Raw genomic sequence first — 25,576 nt, 5'->3', positions numbered from 1 at the left:
ACAAAATGGCCCCAGTAAAAGATACAGAGACCAGTTCTGATGACTGGGGTAGCCCCCTGTCCGATGAGGACAACAAGATCCCCTTCGTTCCCAAAACCTCGTCGCAGAGCAGGAATTACCCTGTGTTCAACAAAACATCGCTGGACATGCGGGAACTGGAGGATAAGGTGGCCAAAAAGAACCAGGGGACCTCCTCAACAAAGGCTGCCACCAGGTAAGACGTCCACTGCTCAATCCCGATGCATTTACCAACTCTGTGAGCCCAGTGTTTGGGGTGCAGTATCCTCCTAATCCTAATCCCAAATGCCTTCTTCTTCTTCTTTCAGCAATGGACCATCAAAGCATCAGTATGGTATGAGCTTTACAATCCGGCCTGGAACCAAGCAGCCGATTACCCCTATTAATAGACTGGACTCTTAAAATGTGTGGAAATGAAGACACACACACGTGTGTCTGTACAGTGTTGTGTGGTTTACATTAGAGGGAATTTGGACAACGAGGACATCGAGAATGTCTCATCACACGAGAAGTCAGAAATGTCACCGTCTAAATGCCTTGTGGGTAATATTCATAGTGTAAGGGAAAATCTATTAATGGAATGCTACTTAATGCTTCTGTTATCCATAGCTGCAAAGTGTAATCCTGATGCTAACATAATGTACGTTAAAATTATGGCGACACGTGCTCGACTGCATTGTTTATAATGTTCGCTGTTACATGTAAAATATGTACTAGATCCACTGGAGCGGAGCCAAACCGTTCATTTAGTCGAGGCTGATCTCTCATGAGGATTGTTTCTCATTAAATAAATGCTTCTACATTTATTGTCAGACTAATAGACCCCTTGTAGTTATAGATGTACATATGTTTGTATAAGAACTTATAATAACTTAGATTTTGTAATGTTTTGAAACAATAAGGTCCAAAATCTTTTAAACTTCATGGTACATGTCGAGTTATCGTGATACGGCTGGGCAATAAAACTGCAACGTTAAACTATCGCAATACCTTTTTTTTTCGCCAACAGCTATAGAACAGAGTTCAATATACAGTAAATTAATGTTTATAGATTATGATAACTCATGTAAGTGCTTTGAATGTTTCACTGTTAAGATGTTTAATAATGCAATTAACTGGTTTCTTCAACTTTCCCTCAAGAGCTCAATTAGGACATTCAATCACTATTATTGACATCGCCTCACCCTATTATACAATTAAAATATGTCAAACACACTCTCCATGAAGTAAGTTAGAGTTGTTGTTGTACAGCAACTCGTTCATTTGAATTCAAGCAGTCACGTTTTGTCTGAAGTATCAAATGTTGGTTTTAATATGAAGACGCTTTGATCAGTAAAGTTTCTGTGTATGTGTTGTTTTTTTTGCCAGTTTTGCCATTTCTGCCTTAATGCACATGTCTTTTATCCTGTATTACAACAGAAGCCTTATTTAAAAGTAAAAATCAAAGCCCAATGACTCATTGGGCTTTGATTTGAACAAAGAGGCACATTTTGTCATTCTGCCTCTGTACACAACCACCACCACAGACTTGTAATTAAAGTTGTGGACTGTCAGTTTTAAATTCAGGGATTGAAGTAAAGAGTCGCATGAAGCGTTAATGTTTTAGACATTTTGAGGGGCTCCAAAATAATAGGACGAGCTCAGATCGCGTTTCCTCGCAGGATATACCGCAGCCACCTTTAGTTGCTGCTCGTTTGCTGGTATTTCTGCCGTCAGTAAGTGTCAAGCATGCTCTACTGGGTTATTAGATCAGGTAAATTAATTTAATTTAATTTAATATATATATATATATGTGTATATATATACACACACATACACATATATATATATATATATATATATATATATATATATATATATATATATATATATATATATATATATATATATATATATATATATATACAAATATATATATAAATAATATGTATGTACCTAACTGTATATACAGTGTGTCACACACATGAATAGACGGACAGAAACTTACTGTTACACCTTTACCATGAGATAGATTAGAGTTAAAATGACCTTGTGAGTACACTGTAAAACATGCATCCCATCATACAACCAAAATAACACGATGACTGTAACATGGGTGAGTGACAAGTGACGAGCCACACGTGGAACTGACAAGACATGAATGTTTTAATCTTCAGGTAGATGTTAAAGTCTAATTCACAATTCCTAATATGACATTACATTTTTCATTTTTAAGAGTGGAGGGAAAAAAAAAAAAAAAGCTAGAATGGTGCAATCAAACTGAAATCAATCAAAGCTCTACATAATAACCGTCCGTAATAAAAACATCCACATCCAAGATGAAAAGACAGAGCAGGAAGAAACTGGGACATTTGTTGGTGGTAAATGGCAGAAGCACTAATTATTGCACTTCCTGTGACTACGTCAAAATAAGGGTCCTTGTTTTTTTCCCTCCAAGTAGTAATGTACTTTTAATGGGACTGAAACTACAATCGCAATAATGTAATATTGTGTTTTACAAATACTGAGCATCCCCATTTCATGTCCAGTGTAATCAGTAAAGCTGCTGTGAACCAGCGGCAGCAAATATGCTGACCTTCTACTGAGCTTTTACGAGCCAATTCCTGTGAGGATTTTTGGTCAGATCTCATGTTTGACCATGTTTTCTTTCTGACGGCAACAAATGTCTTCAACACTGTGGTCCTCACTGTCCGTCTTCCAATCATTTCAGTACACGACCAAGGACATTGGTTTCCTTAGGAGTCACTCAATGCATTGTGTCAGTGCTATGTGAAAATGCATTAGATTACTTATTATGGAACTTGAGTCTGGTCAACAGTGTGACATAGCTGCTGCTCAGTGACACTTTACCTGCCACTGAATATGCAAATCACACGTGTAACCTTGTTAACGTCTGAGCCGTCGAGTATATAACACACTGTCCTCTCCTTCTCTTCCCCAGTTCTTTCAAGAGTCCACGAGACAAAAACCAGATGTCCAAATGCTCTTGCTATCGCAACATTCAATTAACTTTAATATGAAACTGCCTCAGATTTAATTACACGTGAATGGAAACGCTGCAGTGTGTTAGAGGAGACAGAAAGAGAGAGAGCGAGAGAAAGAGAGAGATGTGGATGAGGCCCAAATAACTGCACACATGAAGCTATGAATCCACCTTTTCAATCCACCTCTTCTCACTGATATTTTTTTTTTTTTTTTAATATACATGCCACAAAAACAGCCACACGGAGTGGCCATCTGTGTGTGGATCTAAGAGGACGAGTTGGGAGCTCCAGAAGCCGCACTCACTGTATGGTGAAGAACAAGGTGATCCCAGCCTACAGTCGTGAGGGTGTTGGAGCCACCGTGGCGCCAGCAAACACCTCTGACGTAGTCCTGGTGTCGCCGATCTCTCATTCTGCAGGAGATGCATATACACAGTTAGACTTTTTAAAACACGGTGCTAGGAGACCGAGACAATGTCTTTAAGAGTGCTCTCAAACTGGATGCGTGAGCAGAGTGTTGCAGCTGTGGCCCCGTCTCTTGGAGAGCGTCTCCTTGCTCAGGGGCTGCTGTGGAGCCTCGGCTATGTTTTACATAATGTTTGCCTTTTAAAAGTCATAAAAAAATATCTAAAATGTACTCCACTAAATGCGAGGAGTCTTCAATATGAAGCGGTGCATGTTGGTCCTGCACGTATTTCACAATAAAACCGAAGAGGACGTGCTGTGTTTGTGATATATGTGACAGACGTCTGCTTAAATTGTTAAGATGATTTTTACTTTATGTTTTTGCTGTGAGTAGCACACAGCTGACCGTAAAAAAATATATAACATGTGTGCGCCTAAACCACAGAGGCTAAAGTGTCCAGTGTAAAACGGGCTCTTAGTATGAAGTGCAAAGACTCACATTTCATGGAGTTCAGAGTTCAAAACGGCAACGGAGCAGTCATCACTGACTGTAGCGAGCAACGGGGCACTGGAACGAAAAGAAAACATCATATAGAGAAGAAGAGAAAGAGCAGAGTGAGAGTGCAGTGAATGAGTACAGTTGTTTTACCTATGTGTGGAGAAGGCAAGTCCACTGACTCTGCGGCTGTGAACGCTCTCCACCCGGGCGACCTCTGTTCCCAGGAAATCCTTCACACTCACTCTACCCAGCTCATCGCCTAAGGCACAATAATCACCATTAAAAAAAGAATCCTGTAATCACTATGTCTACCAGTGAATCTGCTGGATGATGATTTTTACCAATTGCAATGGTGCTTCTGTGGTGGGGGTGCCAAGCTATGGTTGTAGCCGAGCAGGTGGGAGCCTCCACACCTGAGACAGAAGAGGCAGTGTAGAGATCCATAATCAGGGAAATGATATGATGTGACATTAATGTGGCAAAGAAGGCCTGAGCTCTGTGCTCACCTATCCTTGATGCTGGTTTGTTTGGCTTCCTCTTGTCCCACAGCAGCACACGGCCATCCTGAGCGGTGGTGAACAACAACAAGCTGAGTCTGAGTGAAAGTGAGTTTTGGTTTTTTGCTTTTATGTGTGTATGTATGTATGTATGTATGTATGTATGTATATATATATATATATATATATATATACACACATATATATATATATATATATATATACATATATATATACATATACATACACATACATACACACACACACACATACACTACTCAATATAGTAGTAGTATAGTATAATATAGTACTCAATACTGAATGTAAACAAACACATGGGGAAACAAACGGTGAGTGTATACAGCTTTCCCGCCTGAACGTCTCACACTTCATTAATGACTAGGGATGGGTATTGATAAGATTTTTGCGATTCCGATTCCATTTTCGGTTCTGCTAAACGATTCGGTTCTTTATCGATTCTCTTATCGATTCTCATTTGGAAAAAAGGAGAACAAACAGGTCAATTAGAATCAACTTTAGTTCAGTTAGAAGTAACATGACTTTACAAACTGTCTTGAGGTATAATAATAATAAAATAAATATTCTTGTATGTAGAAATTAACAACATACAATACAAGATAAGTTATTCTGTGGCAAATACAAGAATGGCCAGTAACATCCAGTAACATTTTTCTAATAGCCAGTGACGAATTCAGTCAAACTCAATGGAACTGTGCATTATTACAGCTATGACGTACAACAAACTTTGTCACTGTTCGGTGACATTCATCTACCCTCGCCTGGGTCATAGCTTTCCCTGCCTCCGTGAAAAGAGGGGCTACAGGTAGACATGCACTGCCAGCCTCTGAGCCAGTCAGCCCCTTGTCACGGTCATTTTCTAAATTAAATGCAGAAGGCATTCATTTAATGTTAACTGTTAGTAATAGCAGGTTTTACAACGAGGCAAATGGCGCTAACATGATAGGCAGTGTTGTTACCTGCGGTATTAACAGCAGAGGAGGACATGCTAACGTTGCTGCTGCTGCTGCTGGGTTGAGAATCACTCCGGAGCGTATCGAAAACGCGACATTCATTCAAAGTTATCGCATGCTGTGTGCGCAAATGTTTCTGCATATTGGTAGTATTTCCTCCCGTTGATGAAATCTCCACTTTGCAAATATTGCAAGTTACCCTGTTGTCACCCTTTCTCGTGAAATGTAACCACACTTTCGAGCGTTTGTACCGCTTGGGTGCCATGTTGCCGGCTGCACTGCACTGGACGTCGCTACGCACGTTGCGTACCTATCTTGCGTAAGCTACGCAACGTGCGTGGTGACGTCATTCGCGCCCGCTCGGAATCGATAAGGGAATCGTTTGCAAAACTGGCAAACGATTCCAAGGAATCAAAACAGTCGGAACCGGTTCTCAACAAGAACCGGTTTTCGATACCCATCCCTATTAATGACAGACTGCTTCGTAACAATACAGAACAATCAGTATCTTACTTGACCACAGGAGATGAAGAGAGCCTCGTCTGTGGGACTGCAGGCAACGCATACGATCGGCTGTGTGTGCGCTGGAGGAAAAAGCAAATTAAGCAACTGATGATTTTTATGTAATTCATAGATTATTAATAAATCAAAATTAGATGCACTGAAAATCCGGCCACCGAAAAATATGGACCGAAAATTGCCAAAAAAAAGGCATTTTCGGCCAAAACAAAACCACCGGAACAGGACGTTGTGATGACGCATGCATGAAAAACTGCGGACAGCATGCGCTTGTCTATTCCCGCTTAGAGTCTGTCCAAGATCAGTTTGGAACACCAATAAAACTGTTCCAAAAATTGTGAGAGCAGCACCTGGAGGCTGGAATGTCTCTATGTGCAAACCCTGCACACTGAACATCTATTTAAATAGAAAAAACATTATTTTAGATAATTAAAAAGGTCCATGTCACAATTTTAGCAAACAATTTGTACAAAAAAGTAAAGCTGTACCAAAATATAACAGTTGTTAAGATATCCTTCCAAATAAACAGGGGGCAAACAGGGGGTGATTCTTTTTAAACGTCATCTTAGTCAAATGGATTTCCATAAAATGGATCAAAGTTAAAGATATTGTCTTACCACCGTAGGTAGTGAGAACCGTCTCCTGACTGAGATCCCATACTTTGATTCTGTAGTGAAGGAAGGGAAAGAGAAAAGAGATGCTGTTAAAGTAACAGTACGTATCTGTCAAAGAGTATCTGTCTCATTAAAAATGATCATTCCTGGCCCTTCTCTCAGGTATGTTTGGTTTTAAAAAGGTTCTGTTCTTTTTGTTTAAACCCATCCACTCTCTGTGTGATTGTGAGATGGTTAGAACATCATCAAACCTGCAGTCCATGCTACCAGTGACGGCACCGGTCCCTCCAGTTATGGGGCTCACTGTGGTGGCGATGTCGTCATGCTCCTGCTTGGTGAAGCGGTTCACGAGCAGGGCCTCGTCCTCTGCCAGTTCCCAGAGCTCCAGGGCACCTGCGCAGTCAAAAAAAAGCCAGTTTTAATAACACTCCAGCCAGTCCACTGTCTGGTTCACACAGTACCTGCTGTGAAAGTGTTTTAACCTGAGTCTGATGCAACAGCAACACCCTTCTCTGTCACCCATTTGGCATCGGTAATGCCAGCCTCAGTTTGCACACCAGCTTTGCAGAATCCCTCACTGGGGGCCTGCTCAGGGTCACTGTAGATCCACACTGATCCCTGCCAGCTCCTGCCAGAGAGGCTGGAGGCACCAAGCATCAGACTGCCATCTGAGTTCAAAGACAATCGGGGAAGAAACAACACGTAAGCACAATCATGTTTACAGTTCAGTCATCATCGTAATTTCAATCCTTGAGCTATGTCAACAACTGCCTGCCTGGTTATCGTTATCATTATTACTATTATTATTTATAAGATAGGATAGTCCTTTATTAGTCCCACAGTGGGGACCATTTACATTGTCACAGCAGCAAAGACAGTAAAGATAATAAATAAGAAACATGCACTTCCAAAAAAGTACAATATAGAAAGATATAAACAATACAACTATAAAAGGTTAAAATAGAAAGTACATTATATACATTTTCCTGAATATATACAGTATGAGCTTGATATTAACTGTATGAAGAATAAACAAAGATTGAACATGAGATATTATATTGCACAGAGGTGGAAAGAGTACTGAAATATTCTACTCAAGTAAAAGTACCACTATTCTGATACAATTTTACAGTTTAAGTACAAGTAAAAGTACTAGTCTAAAAGGTTTCTTGTTTAAAATGAACTCAGAGTAAAAGTTAATTAGTTACCTTTTAACGGTTTGGGTTCTTTCTTGTGTCGTACAAAAGGGACAAGGGGACACTAATCTCACATGAATTGTTTTTAATTAAAGGCAAAACTTTACATATTAAAGTGCTGACAAAATAAAATATGTAACCATATAATGTGTCAGTCAAAATGGGTCAAAGGTCACTCACTCAGGGACCTTATTAGCACCAGTTCATCTGTCCTCATCACTCACCTGTCCTCCTCATCATCACTCACCTGTCCAGGCATCCAGTGCTTGATTTAATTTTTGTACTCACTAACGGATGTGATTTAAAATGTAGTTTAGCACAGTACTTACTCGGGGCGTTAAATAACGCGAGTAAATGTAATTACTGATATTACACTTATGTAAACGTACAGTATATTGCACGTGAGGTCTACTGAGAGCAGAGTGCTCGTTGCGCTGGTTTCTTACCTGCTCTGTATTGCGCTGCGCACAGATGCTTCTCCATGCAGGTGGGGGCGTTGGGGGGAATGTTCCAGGGGTTTTCCTTCACCATGTTTGACTCCACTGCGCTGTTCATTCAGAGATTGCACTCGACTTGTGGCTCGGTAAATAACTTCGGCGCGCTTCTTTCGTCGCCGCCGTAACTACCGTCACCGCTTGAGTGCCTTTGTGTGAGCTTTAAGAAGTGACTGGTTGTTCTTTAAAAAACAAACCAACACAGACACGTCTGAGAATAAGGAGTGAAATGTGCTGCTAAAGTTGCTGTTTCATAAATGAATGGAGCAGCAAACAACAGCGAAGCATGGGACCGACCTGTGGTCACACACGCGCTTCCTGTTCCGGGTCCCGTTTGGCAGATGAGACGCAGCGACCTCGTGTTGCTGCCCCCTAGTGTTAAATAGACCTGAGTCCAGCTGTAGCTGCAGCTGCAGCCCCGGAGAACAACACCCTTCTTCTTCTTTTCTGAGGTTTAATGGCGGTTGGCAAACAACGATTTGGTGCATTACCGCCACCATCTGGTATGGAGTGTGGTTCGAAATGTTAATCCAACTGAACTATTTCTTGAAAGAAAAAAAAAGAAAAAAGAAATAATAATAAATAAATAATAAATAATATATATATATATATATACTACTAATAATTATATCCATATCTATATATTGCTATATATATACAGATATACACACTACAAAACACACAAAAAACAAACACCTATTTACATATAAATACACCTATTCATACACACACTCACACATCCTATATCCTCCCAATCAACCTTGTAGTCTTAAGAAACTGCATTAATATTTTGTAGCACTCACTCCGGTTCTTGCTCAATACTACCTCCACCAACTCCCATTCCTCATCAATGTCTCTCAGCTTTCTAATCATCACTTCTCTCTCCCGTTGATATTTCTGACATTGTGTAATAACATGATGAATGGATTCTTCCTGCCCACAGTGATCACATCTGTCTGTATTGAACAACACCCTGGTGTGACAAAGCATACTTATGATTAATTATGTTATGTTCTTAAAAGAAAATAGAATAATGTCCTAAAATAAGATTTCCCTTTACAAATATACATCAATAAATGCTGCTAGTTGAAATCCCCACCCTGTACAGAGATGTAGTTATTATGACACAATTATAACCATGGTCTTTAAATAACATTAAACAGAACAGATAGGTAATGTATATAAAAACGCACAAGGTATTTATGTTAACTCAATATATTGGCATATATAAAACTCAGCATACGGAATGGCAACATGAGATATATGTATAATTTTATAATAGGAATATTACTAATATAATAAAATAATTTGAATTATTACTTGTTTAAACTAAACATGTAATAATTCAAATTATTTTTTATTTATTTTATTTCATTACTTTACACACCAAAACATAGAATTCCGCCCGACAATTAAAAGAAGAAGAAACAAAAAGAAAACTAGAAACTAGCTAGGCCTACAGGAACTTTTGCTGTTTGAAGTAAAACATCAACCAATTCTAAATTTTAAATGGAATAATTCCCACTGTGGGATACACTATAGCTGCTATAGAAGTTCTTCTTTTCCCCTCTATCCTCACTGTAGTAGACAAAGTTCAACTTTGCAGTCATTGTATTATCAGTGGTGTTATGGGGTTATTTATGTCATAACTGTGCGTTGGTGGATTAAAACAAAGAAGAGTAGAAAATGACTGTTGCATTTGTACATTTTAAAGGTCCAGTGTGCAAGAATTAGTGCAATCTCATGGTGACGGTGCAGATTAAATGGCAGACTCCTTCATTCACCCCTTCCTTTCTGAAGTGTGTCAACAACAAAGTGCTGACTCTCACTCCATCAACATAAATAAGAAGTAACGTTGAGTGCAAATACTGAAAAGTTACACACTTGCTTGTTAGGCCTATGGCTGACCAATAATAAACCCAACATCAACATGAAGAAGCCTTTAACAGGCAGAAAAGATCACTGTAAAATAACACATAATTTAAACACCTCTGCTTTGTTTTATTTCTGATAAACACTTCTTAAAATCTATTGTATATATTTTACAGCAATTGAAAAACTGTAAAAATAAAAACATATTTATCAATTTCTTTTTAACATGTATGATCATCATGATATCCAGGTTGCCTGTATTTATTTTGATTTTATGGCAGTGGAATTGTCAAAAAATGTTCAATGAATGAGTGCTTTGCCCCTTTTTCCAAGATAACTTTCACTTTCAATATTCAACCATTTAGGAATTACGGTAGTGAGAAGCTGATGTCATAAACATGTGGCACTCTAGTCCTGAGGGCTACCGTAATGACAAGTATATGTGTGCAAAGCTCTATTTCTCTGCTTTTTTCCCATCCATCCATCTTCTACAGCTTTATTCTCCAGCAGGGTGCTGTGCCAATCTCAGCTGACATAGGGTGAAAGGCAGGGTCACACCCTGCACAGATCACCATCCATAGTTTTTGAATTTTCGAGATTTTACAAACGGTCTAGGAGTTACGGTAATGAGACGTACCCAGACATTGTGTTGTTTCGTAATCAAAAGTTTTTTTGGTGTGGTTTTCATATAAGCCTTTACAAGTTTCTGCGTTATCATCTATATGTTTTTAATATTATTTGTAAGTGAAATAAATTAAACTAAACAAAACTAAAATTAACAGAAGGGTTAATGACCTTTCACGGCCCACCTGCAGTACCATAAAGGGGCCGCAGCCCACACTTTAAGAATCACTGAACGAGACTTTTAACTACGTCAAAAAAAATAAAAACGATTACATGCTTTTATTGTGAAGTCGGAAGTGAGGCCGTTGAGTTGTCGCTGACTTCACACTTGTATCTTTCTGTCTGAAATCGATAAGTGATTGGCTTTTACTGGTCGTAAAACTGCGGTGCGCGCGGTGACAGAAGGTAAGCGCACGTTAACGACTGCAGGTCAAAGTGAAATGTTTTCCGCCGACTGTCGTCGATGTTATCGGCAGCGCTGTAGCGTCACGGTCGCCGCTGCGGTGATGCCTTTGTCTGGGACGTTAACTGATGCTGAAGGCTAACGGTGGCTAACGTTAGCCGCGCCGCGGTATGTGTCTGACTGTCTCCACTGAGGGACAGACTGACTGTGTCCACTGGAGCTGCTGCTGCTGCTGCCGCGGTGTGGGAGACATTTCTCACCCAGACATGACAGCGTTAATTTAGTCTGTGTCTGGAAATGTCACCTCAGGTGTTCTGCGTCAGCTGGTGGTGTTGTCACGATTAACATTTTCCACAGTACAATATTTCCTTGCTTAATGTGGGAATGTTCCATCCCTGTTGTCCCAGTGGACATTATGATGATTTTACTTTATTTCTGTTTATGTTTTTTTTGTTATCATCATAATCATTTTGCTTTGCAATGGTGTCCTAAATATTTTTAATTACAACATCATGATGGATTATCAAGATGTACATTTAATTACTAATAAGATTATTAATGCATTTTTTTTTAACTGTTTTTCATTTGACCCGCCCCCTCCTGACCAGACTAGAAGTTCACTGGCCCTGCCGTTTGGGGGTGTCACTGTAAAAAATGTGGTTTTGTTGATACTGCTTTTTTGACCATTTAGCTCACCCTGTGCTGTGATTTAAGACTGACATTAATGTGGAAAATGTGTTTATACACAACTGTTGTCAATGTCCATATGCAGAAATATAAATGTTAAATCTAACAAATAGATTATAGAATATAAATATCACAAAGACAACTTTTACCATTTTGTCTAACAAAATATAATGCAAATGTAATATATTTATTAGGTGTGATTAAGATTTGGGTAAAATATTGAATTGCAGTTTCTCTGACATGAAGTTTCAATATTAAAGCTTCTGGTTAATAATTAGGGTTCGAGCAACAAGGTTGCAAGAACCCTCTTGAAACTGGAAGGATTATTACTGTTATAGTTTTAGAACAAGATGGAGCATAAATGTGCAAGGATGAGAACTTTAGGATATAAATAGTTTCTGAAATGTATGAACAAAATATTTTTAATTGACATACAATGCAGTACTATTGAAAACACATAGCTTAATACATAGCATGATGGATTATCAATATATGTTTAATTTCTAATTACTAAATGGTTAATTTTTTAACTGTTGGACCTTTTTCACTTAACTTGCCCCCTCCTGACCAGACTAGAAGTTCACGGGCTCCCAGGTCATTTTGAGATTGAAGCCCATGCTTTCCACTATTTTGATTTTACAATCAAAGTTTAAAATCGGGATCAACTCTGTATCATATTGCACCAGTTGTCTCAATGGCTGATATTACGCTGCAGGTCTTGATGCTCAAATCTGATACCTTGCCTATATCTGATCAGTTTTTTGGACGACCTGCTTACATTGTCTTTCAAAAGTGACATATCTGGTCTTAGATTGTAGACAGTGATGGGGATAATACCACTTTTTTTGTGTCCAACACGGTGCCGATATCACAACCTCAAGTATCTACTGACACCGATATTAGTCTGATACAGTCATTTTAGACCATTTATGAACGTATGAAGCTGTTTACAACACATTTGTGCTGAGTCATCTCAAAGATATAATTGTCCAACTGTGTAACAAATATTGTTGTAGTGCCACTGTTAATGTACTCTTTGAACTGCTAATTGATCAGACTTCATCTTTACCTCAAGGGTTCGTCATGGCCTTGAAAAGGAGACGGACGACCTCCCCCTCTAGCAGTGTGAGTGGAGGAGATTTTGACGATAACCAAACTTCGTCGTTAGTGTCTTCAATTGGGAGAAAGAGGAGAAGGACCTCAAACATACCGACTGTGGATCCTGTAATTTTACAAATTTAAGTTACCCTCTTTTTAAACCATGCTGCCAGATTTATGCTGTCAATGTAGCCTGATTGTTGATGAGGGAGTGGATGTGGATATTTTTCAGTGTTTGATTCCTTGCTTTGTAGATCGCTGTTTGTCACGAACTGTACAACACAATCCGAGATTATAAGGACGACCAGGGCAGGATGTTGTGTGAGCTGTTCATCAGAGCTCCTAAACGCAGGTGAGGAGAGTGACGAGTGATTATTGGATATGTGCATATTAATGCATCCAGAAATTCCTGTAATATTGGCACAGAAAACTCACAGGTCTACAATTCTCACAGGAATCAACCAGACTACTACCACGTGGTGTCTCAGCCCATCGACATGATGAAAATCCAGCAGAAATTGAAGATGGAGGAGTACGACGACGTCGATCAACTCACCGCTGACTTTCAGCTGTTATTTAATAATGCTAAAGTGTATTACAAGGTAATAGTTAACATATTTAAATGTCTGTGTGAGGGGAAATAAACAATATACAGGGTTCTTTGTTTGCATGACACAGAAAATGATGATACTGTATGTTGCTTGTGTGTAGTCCGAGAGTCCCGAGTACAGGGCCGCCTGTAAACTGTGGGACCTTTACCTGCGGACCAAAAATGAATTTATCCAGCGAGGGGAATATGATGACGATGACGATGATGACGGGTACGATGCACAAGACAATCCTGTGGGGACCACTGAAGATGAGGTGATTTTTTTGTTTCATCATTTAGCACATAGTGCTTCTAAGATCCGTCCGTCCTTGTGTTAGAAGTGGTTTAGGTTTACAGTGTTAAGAAATGTTCATCAACGCAGGAATTTATGTTAACATCAAGTCTACTTTAAAGGTCCAGTGTGTAAGAATTGGTGAGGTTTGACGATGGAGGACTCGGATCATCCCTCTCTTTCCCAGTGGAACTATGGTGGCCTTATTCTTTCGTTTGTGTCGTAAGCTGCTGCTTCAAAACATGATGGCACAAGATGGTGGCCTTCATGAAGCAAGGCTTTTGCCTAAAGTATATATATAATGCTTATTCTAATGCTACAAAAACTAGCATATTATTATTTTTTAGAGTGATTATACCCCTATACAAGTATATGCCAATAAACCGTCCTGAATGTTACGCACTGGACCTTAAAAGTGGACATTGGTGCAGCTCAAGTGCATTAACATAATTCAGTTGAAAGCTGAATTTTGATTTTTGGTGTCTGTGCTTGTACTGTGTATAGCAGAGTGCACCTACCTGCCTGAAAGAGGTTCTTGAGCAGCTCCTCGATGCTGTGGTAGCTTACACCGAGCCCAGTGGTCACCTGGTGAGCGAGCTGTTCCAGAAGCTTCCCTCCAAAATGGTACGAGCATGTTCAGTATCAGACATTTGACGTCGTCAGTGAACCGTCTGACGTGGGTTTTGATGCGTAGTTTGCCTTTTTTCCTTTAAAGCAATACCCCGACTATTATGCCATCATTAAGGAACCGATTGATCTGAAAATTATTGCTCAAAAAATCCAGGTATGCTATTACGCTTCATATATTCATTAACTTTACATCATTTGCCATTTTTAAATGGATGTATTTTCTGTTAGTTGGGCCAATACAGGAGTGTCAATGTCATGGCCAAAGACATAGATTTGCTGGTCAAAAATGCCAAAACTTACAATGAGCCTGGATCGCAGGTGTTTAAGGTGAGTGTGTGATTGAGAATAAGATACTAGTACATAGCATAAGATACTAGTACATAGCATAGTATGTTTGAAATGCATACCTTTTGACAAATGTACATGTTTCAGGATGCAAACACCATTAAAAAGATTTTTACACAGAAGAAGTCTGAGATGGAACATGGAGAGCCGATCAAGTCCAGCATTCGCATCAGGTAAAGTGGAACCAACAGCAAAAGTAATGTGGAATATGTTTTTTAAACTGTTCCTCATATTGTTCTGCCTGTTTGGGCCAGGAATAGGAGGTCTGCCCAGGGAGACCGCCTCTCAGCAATCACTATGGCTCTTCAGTATGAAAGTGATGAGGAGGGCATACTCTCTGGTACATCTTTACCTCAGTATAAAACACATGTGCTTCCACCGTGCAATACTTTTGTGATTGAGGTGTCCCATATTTCCTCAGGGTCTGTTCACTATGATGAGGGCGAGTCTGAGGCAGAGAGCATGACGTCGAACATGGACATGAGTAACCCCATCTTCCAGCTGTACGAAGCTGTGCGAGGTGCCAGGAACAGCCAGGGCCAGCTGATCTCTGAGCCTTTTCTGCAGCTGCCCTCCAGGAAGGACTACCCCGACTACTACCACCGGATTAGCCAACCCCTTTGCCTCCATCAGATCAAGTAGGGCACAAATACAGCTGTCCTGATTGTATTATTGTTTGTGCCGTACCAGTGTCATTGTCACCATTAGCAATCATATGGTTTCATAAGTCCCTGTAAAGCAAATGCAGAGCATGTTAGAAAACAGTGGCTGAGAACACGTGGAAATAAAATACATCAGAGCCATATTCACGTAACTCCTCCTCATTATCAGGATATAAAAGCCCTCAGTGAGCACGGTTCACTCGTGAGTTACTGCACCTGCTCCCACACGACTGCCTTTGATTTTCTGAGCTGAGACGTCTTTGTCCTGGAAATGTCTTCCGTCGATGCAAAAACACACAGAAAAGCTCTGCCTCTTTATGTAAGAATAAAAAAAGAACAAACACATCTCTGTACAAACAGTACAAACATCTCTGTACAAACAGAGATGTTTGCCTTTCGCGTTGCGAGACATTAACACATTCATAATTGTCACAAGACATCACTTTACAGCAGTGGCGGTTGCTGGTCTTTGAATCAGGGGAAGCTCATTTCAGGCCCAGTTATTTATACATACATTCTTACACAAATTCTGCAAATGAACAACTAGAACAAGGAAAAACGATAATTATGTAAAACTGAAATGCTGTGATAGTGTTTCTGTTCACAGTTTAAATTGTACAAATGAAAATGGTCTATATCTGCGAGCAGATAAAACACAACGACCAGCTATTCGTCTACAGACTTCGCTCTCTGGACAGGACCGAGGCGGAAGAGGCTGTCGTGTGTGTTTCTGCAACACTGTCAATCAAAAACTGGTTCTGCCTTTCAGACAGAATCCTCCAATCATCATGCAGAAGCCCAGCGTCCCACCCGCCCACTGCTCCATTGACTCCAAGAGAAGCTGAGCTTCCCTGGAAGTGGCGTTTTTGTAACATTTGTCCAATCGCCGCCGAGCTCACCGCAGTGAAACAAATCTATTCTGTGTCGTCCCATAGAGAACAGTTGACTCTGAGCTTCAAGTGGTTTTAATGTGGCGGCTGCTACGGGATACGAAAATCACGTTAGACGATCCATGATGAACAGCTGATACTGAACGAACTAGATCAAAGCGCGTTGTAGCGCATGTGTAGTTTTGAAATGTAATTACAATACAACACAGTACATATTAGACGACATTTTCCCTTGCTGTCTTAGAGCAATTGCCACTGCTTTACAGGGACTTTCAATCTTTAAAAACCTATTTAGTATTGAATTGACTCAGGAGATGAATGGATATTTCTAAAACTCTAATTTCTGACATACGTCGTTTAGAGATGTGGTTGTCCAACGGGAAAAGACAAGAATTTGCTCTCGTTTTCATCATTGTTTTGTTTTGTTTTGTTTTTCCTTTCACCAACATTCTCTCTTCTTATTTTCTACCCCTACGGCATCACACACTTTCACTGTACAGTACAGTATTTCTGTGCTCTCCTATCCAAATGTGAGAGCCCGTAAATTCCCCACAGGAACAAGATGAAGAACAATGAATATGAGAATGTCGAGCACATCGACTCTGACCTGACGCTCATGTTAGAGAATGCCAAACGTTACAATGTCCCTCACTCCTCCATCTACAAGCGTGCGCTCAAGCTCCAGCACATTCAGCAGGTCAGTGCCAACCTCCACCTGCACTTCTGTGTTAGTTCTGCTTTTGTACACGAGCTGATGACTCTAGATTGTGCACATGTTTATGAGATCAAACGACGTGTTTTTCCTGATGCCAGTGTAATGAATAGAGTTGCCTGTTATTTTGTCTAGATGAAGAGAAAGGAGCTTTTACACAGAGATGATGATGATGGAGACAGCATGCTCTCATCTGCCACGTCTGACACCAGTAGTACAAAAAGGAAAAGGTGCACTTTGTCACATTTTTTACTCACTAAACTCTTGGTCGTTAGTTGTGTTTGTTTTTTTTAAATCCTCGGGAAGGAGAATGACCGTGGACTTGCTGTGTTTCTCCCAGCCACAAAAAGAATACGAAGAAAAACCGAATGAAAGCTCTCCTGGCTGCGGTGACTGAGGCACGACAAGCTGGCACCGGTCGGAGACTGTGTGACCTTTTCATGGTCAAGCCCTCGAAGAAGGACTACCCCGACTACTACAAGGTCATCCTGGAGCCAATGGACCTCAGGACCATTGAGTACAACATCCGCTCAGACAAGTACATGACCGAAGATTCAATGTTGGAACATATGAAGCTGATGTTCCGCAACGCACGACATTACAACGAGGAAGGTTCACAGGTGAGGTCGACTTTTTCAATCCTCAGTGTTTCTTGGTATATTTGATGCGGTTACAATGGCATTTGGATTAAATGAAGCCTGGTATAAAACTTTTTTTTTCGTTCAAGGTGTACAATGACGCAGACATCCTAGAGAAGATAATGGAAGACAGACGCAGGGACCTTGGACCAGCGACTGATGATGATGACATCATGTCCCCCAAGTTGAAAATAAGTACGCCACTCGGTTTTTACTTCATTTTAAATTGAATGCAAACAAATGATTGGATGTTTTTCCCTGTCAATACTCAGAGATGTTGGTTACTAATCACACACGTACACTTTATCTGACTGCAGGAAAGAATAGTATTACACTGAAGAAGTCCAAGTATCTAACACCCTTACAGCAAAAGCTGAATGAGCTTTACGAGGCTGTCAAGAACTACACAGATAAACGAGGCCGCCGTCTCAGCACAATCTTCCTGCGGCTGCCGTCTCGCGCCGAGCTGCCCGACTATTACATAGCTATCAAGAAACCTGTGGACATGGAGAAGATCAAGAACCACATGTTGGCTAATAAGTACCAAGATGTGGATGCACTAGTGGAGGACTTTGTGCTCATGTTCAACAATGCCTGTACTTACAATGAACCCGAGTCTCTAATTTACCGAGACGCTCTGATGCTGCACAGGGTGCTTTTAGAGAGGAGGCGTGACCTGGAGGGAGGAGATGATGCTCATGTGCCCGATGTGCCTCGCCTCATCCAGGAACTCATCCGCAGCCTCTTTGTTTCTGTGCACAGTCACCAAGATGACGAGGGCCGTTGCTACAGTGATTCACTTGCTGAGATTCCTGCTCTAGATCCTGCAAATCCTGAGAAGCCACAGCTTAATTTCGAGATAATCCGTAGGCATGTGGACCGGGGACATTATAAGAGGTTGGATGTATTTCAGGACCACATGTTTGAAGTGCTGGAAAAGGCCAGACGATTGAATAGGTGAGGTACTGGTGAGCATCACATCAGAGCATTGATATTGCACGATTATCATCATAAAAGAAAGATGGAGTTAGTGTCACACCTTTTGCTTATTTCAGGACCGACTCTGAGATCTTTGAAGATGCTGTGGAGCTGCAGCAGTTCTTCATCCGCATCAGAGATGAGCTGTGTAAGAATGGGGAGATCTTGATGTCTCCAGCTCTCAGCTATACCTCCAAACACTTGCATAGTGATGTGGAGAAGGAGAAGAAAGAGAAGCTACCCAAGGAGTTTGAGGAGGACAATATTAAGAGGGAAGAGGAGAAGAGGGGTATGCGCTTAAATGTTAAATCTCCTACCATGCATTGTGCTGTTATGTATTGTATATAGTGCAAATGTACTTACTTGAGTACATTGTGAATCCCTAGAAGCTGAGAAGAGGGAGGACTCGGCCGGTGGATCGTGGCAGTCTAACCTACAACGCACATACAGCCAGGACTGCAGCTTCAAGGACAGTATGTACCATGTGGGAGACTACGTGTATGTGGAGCCTGCGGAGCCCAACCTCCAGCCCCATGTCATCCACATTGAACGCCTTTGGGAAGATGATGTTGGTCAGTTCATAGAACGAATCTTAATGTGTTTGTACAAGTGGTAACCAGACATTTGAAGTCCTGTTTATAAGCCTCGAGATTTGCAATTTAGCTAGTGCCATGTTGAAGTCCAGACCCAGGCTCTGATTAAACAATAGCAGCTGTCAATCACACTCTTATGTGCTGTACTTTATTGTCTATTTTACACTAGATGGGAACATGTTTAACAAAATCTACACCGTGTGCTAGTGAAGGGGACCCAAAACTAGCAATTGAGACCGTTAACTCCCTAGTTAACTAGTCAGTATATTGTTGCTTCCAAGTTGGCTTCAGGGAGGAAACTACAGTAGAAGACTACATCAATGTTTTTTTATGTATTTTCTGCAGTTTTGTTTTTTATATTAAATAATATACTGTGTTTGCTCTAGTAAGACATCATCTTTATGAAGATTGGATCTAATTAGGTCAGTTTTCCCTCCCATGTCTCATACATGCAGGTGAGAAATGGCTATACGGCTGCTGGTTCTACAGACCAAATGAAACATTTCACCTTGCTACGAGAAAGTTCCTGGAGAAGGAAGTCTTTAAGGGTGACTATTACAACAAAGCTCCCGTCAGCAAGATCCTGGGGAAATGTGTGGTCATGTTTGTGAAGGTAAACGCCTGATTCGCCATCTGCAGTGTATAATGTGTTAGCCATAGCAGTTTGGAGTGAACGCTGACCAGGTTTTTATGATTGATTCTGTCAAAGGAATATTTCAAACTTCACCCAGACGGCTTTAGAGCGGAGGACGTATATGTGTGTGAATCCCGCTACTCTGCCAAATCCAAATCCTTCAAGAAGATCAAGTTGTGGACCATGCCCCTGAGCTCTGTCCGGCTGGTTCCCAGAGAGGTGCCCCTACCTGTGGTCCGCGTGGCATCCATGTTTGCCCCCAAACAAGAGGAGAAACCACTCGAGATTGTTGATGAAAGCAAAATGATTGATGGTATAGTGGACAAGGTAAATGCCACTTGGTCATTTCCACTAAATTGAATTAATACATTTAAAATTGCAGATTACTTTTAGGAAAACAACTTGTGTCTGTAGGAGAGGGAGGACGTTCCAATGGATATGGCCAATGCAGACCCTGGATGTCAGTACTATGAGCAGCTCTGCTACAACAACCACTGGCTCAAAATGGGAGACTTTGTCTACATTGGTTCTCATGGACTAGTGCGCCACCGAGTGGGCAGGTAGAGCTACTGCTTTCAAATTCTGAACATATTTGGAGCATGTTAAAGCTTACTTTTTTATAAGCATGTTAAATGCAAAAGAAAATACAAAAGACTATGGGAAACGACGTTTTCCCATGAATCATCTCTGGAAATGATGGCATACAAACACCTTTGAACAGGGGCATATAAGTCTGTTGTTGTGTGTTGGTTGGGGTTGAACAGGATTGAGAAAATGTGGATGCGTGACGGAGCAGGCTACTTCTTTGGCCCCATATTCATCCATCCAGAGGAAACAGAGCATGAGCCCACAAAGATGTTCTACAAGAAGGAAGTGTTCCTCAGCAACCTGGAGGAGACGTGTCCCATGACCTGCATCATTGGTACCCTCCTTGAATTATGTCAGGTTGAACTGAATACCGAAAACTGATATCCCCACAATGCAATTACTGTTTGTTTTTTTTGTTCATGGAAACAAATTTGTTCAATAGGAAAGTGTGTAGTGTCATGCTTCAAAGAGTACCTGTCATGCCGACCGACTGAAGTCCCTGAAGAGAACGTTCTCCTCTGCGAGAGTCGCTACATTGACAGTGAGAAGCAGATGAAGAAATTCAAGGGGCTTAAGCGCTTTTCACTCTCTGGGAAGGTTGTGGAGGATGAAATCTACTACTTCAGGTGAGCGACCTGCACATTTAGTTTGTTTGTACCTTATTTCCAAAATATTTGTTTTGAAACTTCAGAGAAATTAGCCCATTATAATCTTACAGAAAGCTCATAGTGCCTCAGAAGGAGCCATCACCACTGCTGGACAAAAAGATTGAGGAACTGGAGGCTAAGTTTGCTGACATGACGGATGAGGAACTAGAGGACCTTGGGGATGATGATGGCGAGCTCGGGGACCACTCTCTCCCGCAGATGCAGTCTTCCATGTCTGGTGACATGGATATCATGCCTTACACTGCTCCACAGGTCTGGGTGGACGCATTTAACTGCAAATGTAAAATTCTGCCTTAAACTAATAAGTGAGTTTGTACATGATAGCATTTTCTAAATGGCTATCCCTGTATGTGTGTGTGTGTTTTTGCAGTCCACACCAAAATCCATAAAAGGCCTCACAAAGAAGGAAGGCTCAAAGCGGAAGATCAACATGAGTGGCTATATCCTGTTCAGCAGTGAGATGCGTGCTGTCATCAAAGCCCAGCACCCAGACTTCTCCTTCGGGGACCTGAGCCGCCTCGTTGGCACAGAGTGGAGGAACCTGGAGAGTACCAGGAAAGCAGAGTATGAAGGTGAGAAGAACCTTAGTTAAACTCATTTTTTACAAAAAAAATAAAATAATATATATATATATATATATATATATATATATATATATGCGTATCAATATTGTGCAAAGTTTAACGTTGTACCTTTGGTTGCAGAGCGAGCAGCAAAAGTGGCAGAGCAGCAGGAGCGTGAGCGGGCCCATCATCAGACGTCCCCTAGAGCAGGTACCCCAGTAGGGGCACTGATGGGGGTGGTGCCTCCCCCAACCCCCATGGGGATGCTAAATCCCAGCATGACGCCTGTGTCAGGTAACCCCTCATAGATGCAGGTGGCTGTCCAGTTTGCAGTAGACGGCTGGAAATAAGAAGCTGAACTGCTAGATTTGTTCATTTCTAATCACCCTCATGGCAGCATGTATGTAATGTTGCAGCATTGTGATTTGATTTTGTTTCCTCTTTGTTGTTTATTACTATTTATTCCTAAACTTTAACATCTTATTACTGACTCCACGAGTCAGTATTTGATGCTTGAGCGTAGTGCATGTGCACCATATTGTTTTCATCGTATGTTTTGGTTCTGTTTTGGCTTTTATTCCCATTAACCTTCCACAACATGATCTGTTGATAGTATATCTAACATACCAATGCATGCCTGGTAGCGTGGTAGCGATGCATGTTTGACCGATGCATGTTGCTGTTTTGTGTGACTACTGTCCCCTCCATAGAAGATATGATGGGTGCATATAGATCAGCTATGATGCCCCAGCAGAGCCATGTTGAAGGCATGGTTAGTATGACTGGCATACCACCACATCTCATGGGGGTGCCTGTCTTTCCCCAACATCTTCTTCCCGTTATGCCTGGGTTCCATGGAATGCCATCCTTTGGTAAGAGTGCTACCACTGCCACTCCACCCGCCTCGCAGTTGCTTCCTGTCTACCAATCTGACTTGCTGGAGGGGATACCTGTACCTGTAGGCTTAGCCCTTAAGTTGATAACCACTCAGTTGAGGAACTATAACCTCAACGGTGGCACTGAAGTGAATGAGCAAAACCTGATATTTAAATTTAAATACCCATATTGGCATTCCTAATTGTGTGACATGTAGATTAACTGGACCTTGGAATTTAGTATTCGTAGTGTAAATGAGAATGAAATTGACTGCTGCACTGTTTGACTGTGTCTCGATGTTGAATGCCACAGGTGTCAACGGCATGGGAAGTCCTGGACAAGGAAATATTCATGGTTCACAGGTAATCCATTCAAACCTGGTCCTTAAAGCCCTAATCCACAGACCATGTTCAACTCTTGAGGGCGTACACAACAGTGTGCAAATATGGGGTTGTGCAAAAAATATAACTATTTGATATGATTATTAATAGATTGGTTTGATTGGTTCGGGACAGCAAGCTCCACCACCATATCCAGGACAAGGCCTGATGGGACAACCTGCGCTCCAGCAGCCGTCCACCCCGCTGTTTGTGTCCCCACCAGCCAAGACTCAGCGGCTGCTGCACTCTGAGGCATATCTCAGATACATTGAGGGTCTTTCTGCAGAATCGTCTACCGTTAGCAAGTGGGACCAAGCTCTCTCAGGTGAATTTAAAGTGCTTTGATGGCCAGATTTTTCTTTTGCTACATTTTGCTCTATGTGATGATCTCAGAAGGGCGAGACATATGCAATGGAATGCTTTTAGTGTAATTAGCTAGTATCCATTTCACTTGTTGATCGTTTGTTAACAAGTTGATTAAAACACCCTATGAAGGGAATGCCAGACCACTATTAATCTTCATCATGTGTCTCCCCTTGACGAAACCTTGACTAGACTTTGAACTGCTGTGGTCAAACTATCTGACACTGAATTTTAACGCCCTCCTTACAAAGGCTTTTACGGTAAAACAGCTGTGATCCAATGACTCGATTTGTAAGGACATTTAAATTCACTTTTCAAAATAAAACACAGAGCACCGTGTCTCTGAGTGCACGTTTGAGGACACATCTTTGAATGGGAAAAATAATGAAAATCCTCACAGCTATGTTTATAGAGCCGTAATAACTGGACTTTGAGCAACTGTATAAAGCGAGTTCTCTAAAAGTTCTGAATAAGAATGAAAAAGTTGTGTTCAGCACGTTGATATCTACTAGTTTACTGGATATCAGGCATTATTACTGTACAGTTATAGAGACATTTCAAGTTGAAAGTCCCTTATTTAAAGTATCAAGGTTGAGATGTAATAAAAACTCAAATTTCCATAAGTTCTGGACAATACTGACTAGGTTGTGTTCAGGACATCTATGATTACTAGCATACTGCAAATCATTTCTACTGTACAGTTTTTGAGGGATTTCAAATTTAAAGTGCCATATTGTTGTTTTTTTTTACTTCTAAGCCAGCAGGGATGACTGTGATCAAATAGTATGAAGATAATGGAAGTATTAAAGATGTTTTATTTTGAAAAGTGGATGTCAATGTCCTTACAAATTAGCCTGAATCATTGGATCACAGGTATTTTACCATAAAAGCCTTTGTAAGGAGGGCGTTAAAATTCTGTGATGGATAGTTTGACCACAGAGAAACAAGCTACTTACGGCCGATATTGAGTGGCTTGTCTCGTGTATAATGGTGTATGCAAGGGGAACTCATGCTCATATTGTGAGATATGCACATTATATACACTACATTCTTGTCATCAGGTCTGTGGCAAACAACCCCATTGAAATATAGTAAACTTCTAACAAGGAGGCCTGATAGAAACACAAAGTATGAAAGACATTTGTATTGGACTATATAGAGTATTTCAATTGTATTTTTCTTGATATGATGTAGTTTGTTGCATATTGCACCGTGAAAATTTTTTTTTTTTGAACTCTTTCAGTTAAAAAACAAGATGTGCGCCTGACAAAAGAGCAAGAGAGCAGACTACCGTCCCACTGGCTGAAGAGTAAGGGGGCACACAAGACTATGGCCGATGCACTTTGGCGACTCCGTGACCTGATGCTGCGAGATACTCTAAACATCCGTCAGACGCACAACCTGTAGCATGTTCACATTCTGAGCCTCTGTTCCCAAACCTGTGAGACAGGAAGACGGGTTAAGCTCACTAAAAGTGTCCACTTTGTATTGTCATTTGATATGTGTTTGTAGTAAGGTGCCTTCAGTGTTGAAGCTGTTTTTTTGTTTAACATTTCAGATACGCTGTTCCAAATATGCTCTTGTTAAGACTGTCATTCTGTGATGGATGCACTCATACTTTCACAATTAAAATGTGAACAGTTCAATTTGTCTTTTTATTCACTTATTTAGGATACTGCGACCTGTAAAGAACAATAAGGAATACATTGTGGCCACACAGTTGCTATAGTGGTTAGCACTAGGGGTTTGTGACCCAATTGGAACAACGGCCTTTCTGCATGGAGTTTGCATATCCTCCCGTGTGTGCGTGGGTTTTCTCCGGGTTTTCCAGACATGCAGATTTGGGGATTAGGCAAATTGGACACTCTGTGCTGGGGGATTGGCACCAGCACCTCCACAACCCTCATGTGGAGGATAAAGCAGCAGAAAATGAGTGAGTGAGGATATAAATTGAGAAGGCAGGTCAAAGGCAATCATGGTACAGAACACACCACTAAAGACAACTGCATGATGGCTCAGCATTCTCAACTATACACTAATGGGAAAACGTCTTAGTTTGAGTTACTGTTACCTTTCCATCATGAAATTCAAATCAATTCAAATAACAACAGGAAACAGTATCTGAGATGGAGATGGGAGGATGAGAAAGAATTTTGAACAGTGGGGGGCAACATTACACCTCTCAGATTCTTATTAGAGGACGAAATATTACAGGCGGAGAACGCGGCAGGAATGATTAGCTGGTTCTTATTAATAATCACTGTGTCAGTTGA

The 25,576-nt window shown here is 40.9% G+C and overlaps 2 protein-coding genes across 7 annotated transcripts; one reads left to right on the top strand and one right to left on the bottom strand.

Moving 5' to 3' along the window:
- Window positions 1-2,145: 2,145 nt before the first annotated feature.
- LOC131461458 (methylosome protein WDR77-like) lies at window positions 2,146-8,545 on the bottom strand. Its single transcript, XM_058632730.1, has 10 exons — window positions 8,171-8,545; window positions 7,011-7,196; window positions 6,780-6,921; window positions 6,532-6,581; window positions 5,909-5,979; window positions 4,413-4,470; window positions 4,248-4,319; window positions 4,057-4,165; window positions 3,907-3,975; window positions 2,146-3,415 (listed from the first exon to the last, which is right to left on the bottom strand). Exons 1-10 carry the CDS (start codon window positions 8,277-8,279, stop codon window positions 3,268-3,270), a joined length of 1,014 nt encoding a protein of 337 aa, XP_058488713.1. The 5' UTR covers window positions 8,280-8,545; the 3' UTR covers window positions 2,146-3,267.
- Window positions 8,546-10,997: 2,452 nt separating this feature from the next.
- pbrm1 (polybromo 1) lies at window positions 10,998-24,949 on the top strand. Of its 6 annotated transcripts, none has more exons than XM_058631587.1 (30): window positions 10,998-11,119; window positions 12,880-13,028; window positions 13,157-13,254; window positions 13,357-13,504; window positions 13,614-13,766; window positions 14,291-14,407; window positions 14,499-14,567; window positions 14,642-14,740; window positions 14,846-14,931; window positions 15,013-15,098; window positions 15,180-15,396; window positions 16,866-17,007; window positions 17,158-17,252; window positions 17,363-17,642; window positions 17,750-17,855; window positions 17,978-18,617; window positions 18,716-18,927; window positions 19,025-19,210; window positions 19,687-19,844; window positions 19,941-20,192; window positions 20,280-20,425; window positions 20,630-20,787; window positions 20,896-21,079; window positions 21,172-21,373; window positions 21,492-21,693; window positions 21,826-21,978; window positions 22,395-22,556; window positions 22,873-22,922; window positions 23,052-23,265; window positions 24,547-24,949. In XM_058631587.1, exons 2-30 carry the CDS (start codon window positions 12,888-12,890, stop codon window positions 24,708-24,710), a joined length of 4,920 nt encoding a protein of 1,639 aa, XP_058487570.1. In that variant the 5' UTR covers window positions 10,998-11,119; window positions 12,880-12,887; the 3' UTR covers window positions 24,711-24,949. The 6 variants fall into 6 exon arrangements, 5 of the variants coding, with proteins under 5 accessions (XP_058487570.1, XP_058487571.1, XP_058487569.1 ...); XM_058631588.1 differs by having other exon boundaries at window positions 14,288-14,407; window positions 15,019-15,098; XM_058631586.1 differs by having other exon boundaries at window positions 14,288-14,407.
- Window positions 24,950-25,576: the final 627 nt, after the last annotated feature.

Source organism: Solea solea, chromosome 6 (genome assembly GCF_958295425.1).
Source record: "Solea solea chromosome 6, fSolSol10.1, whole genome shotgun sequence".
Lineage (NCBI taxonomy): Eukaryota > Metazoa > Chordata > Actinopteri > Pleuronectiformes > Soleidae > Solea > Solea solea.
The sequence above is the reverse complement of the archived record's forward strand: the minus strand, read 5'-3'. Positions and strand labels throughout refer to the sequence as shown.

Coding starts and splice junctions, on each gene's coding strand:
- LOC131461458 (XM_058632730.1), bottom strand. CDS start 8,279: ATGAACAGCGCAGTGGAGTCAAACATGGTGAAGGAAAACCCCTGGAAC. Junction 7,197..8,170: donor CGCAGCGCAATACAGAGCAG/GTAAGAAACCAG, acceptor CTTTGAACTCAG/ATGGCAGTCTGATGCTTGGT. Junction 4,471..5,908: donor TCTTCATCTCCTGTGGTCAA/GTAAGATACTGA, acceptor ACCACCGCTCAG/GATGGCCGTGTGCTGCTGTG.
- pbrm1 (XM_058631586.1), top strand. CDS start 12,888: ATGGCCTTGAAAAGGAGACGGACGACCTCCCCCTCTAGCAGTGTGAGT. Junction 15,397..16,865: donor CTTTGCCTCCATCAGATCAA/GTAGGGCACAAA, acceptor AATTCCCCACAG/GAACAAGATGAAGAACAATG. Junction 21,080..21,171: donor GATGAAATCTACTACTTCAG/GTGAGCGACCTG, acceptor ATAATCTTACAG/AAAGCTCATAGTGCCTCAGA.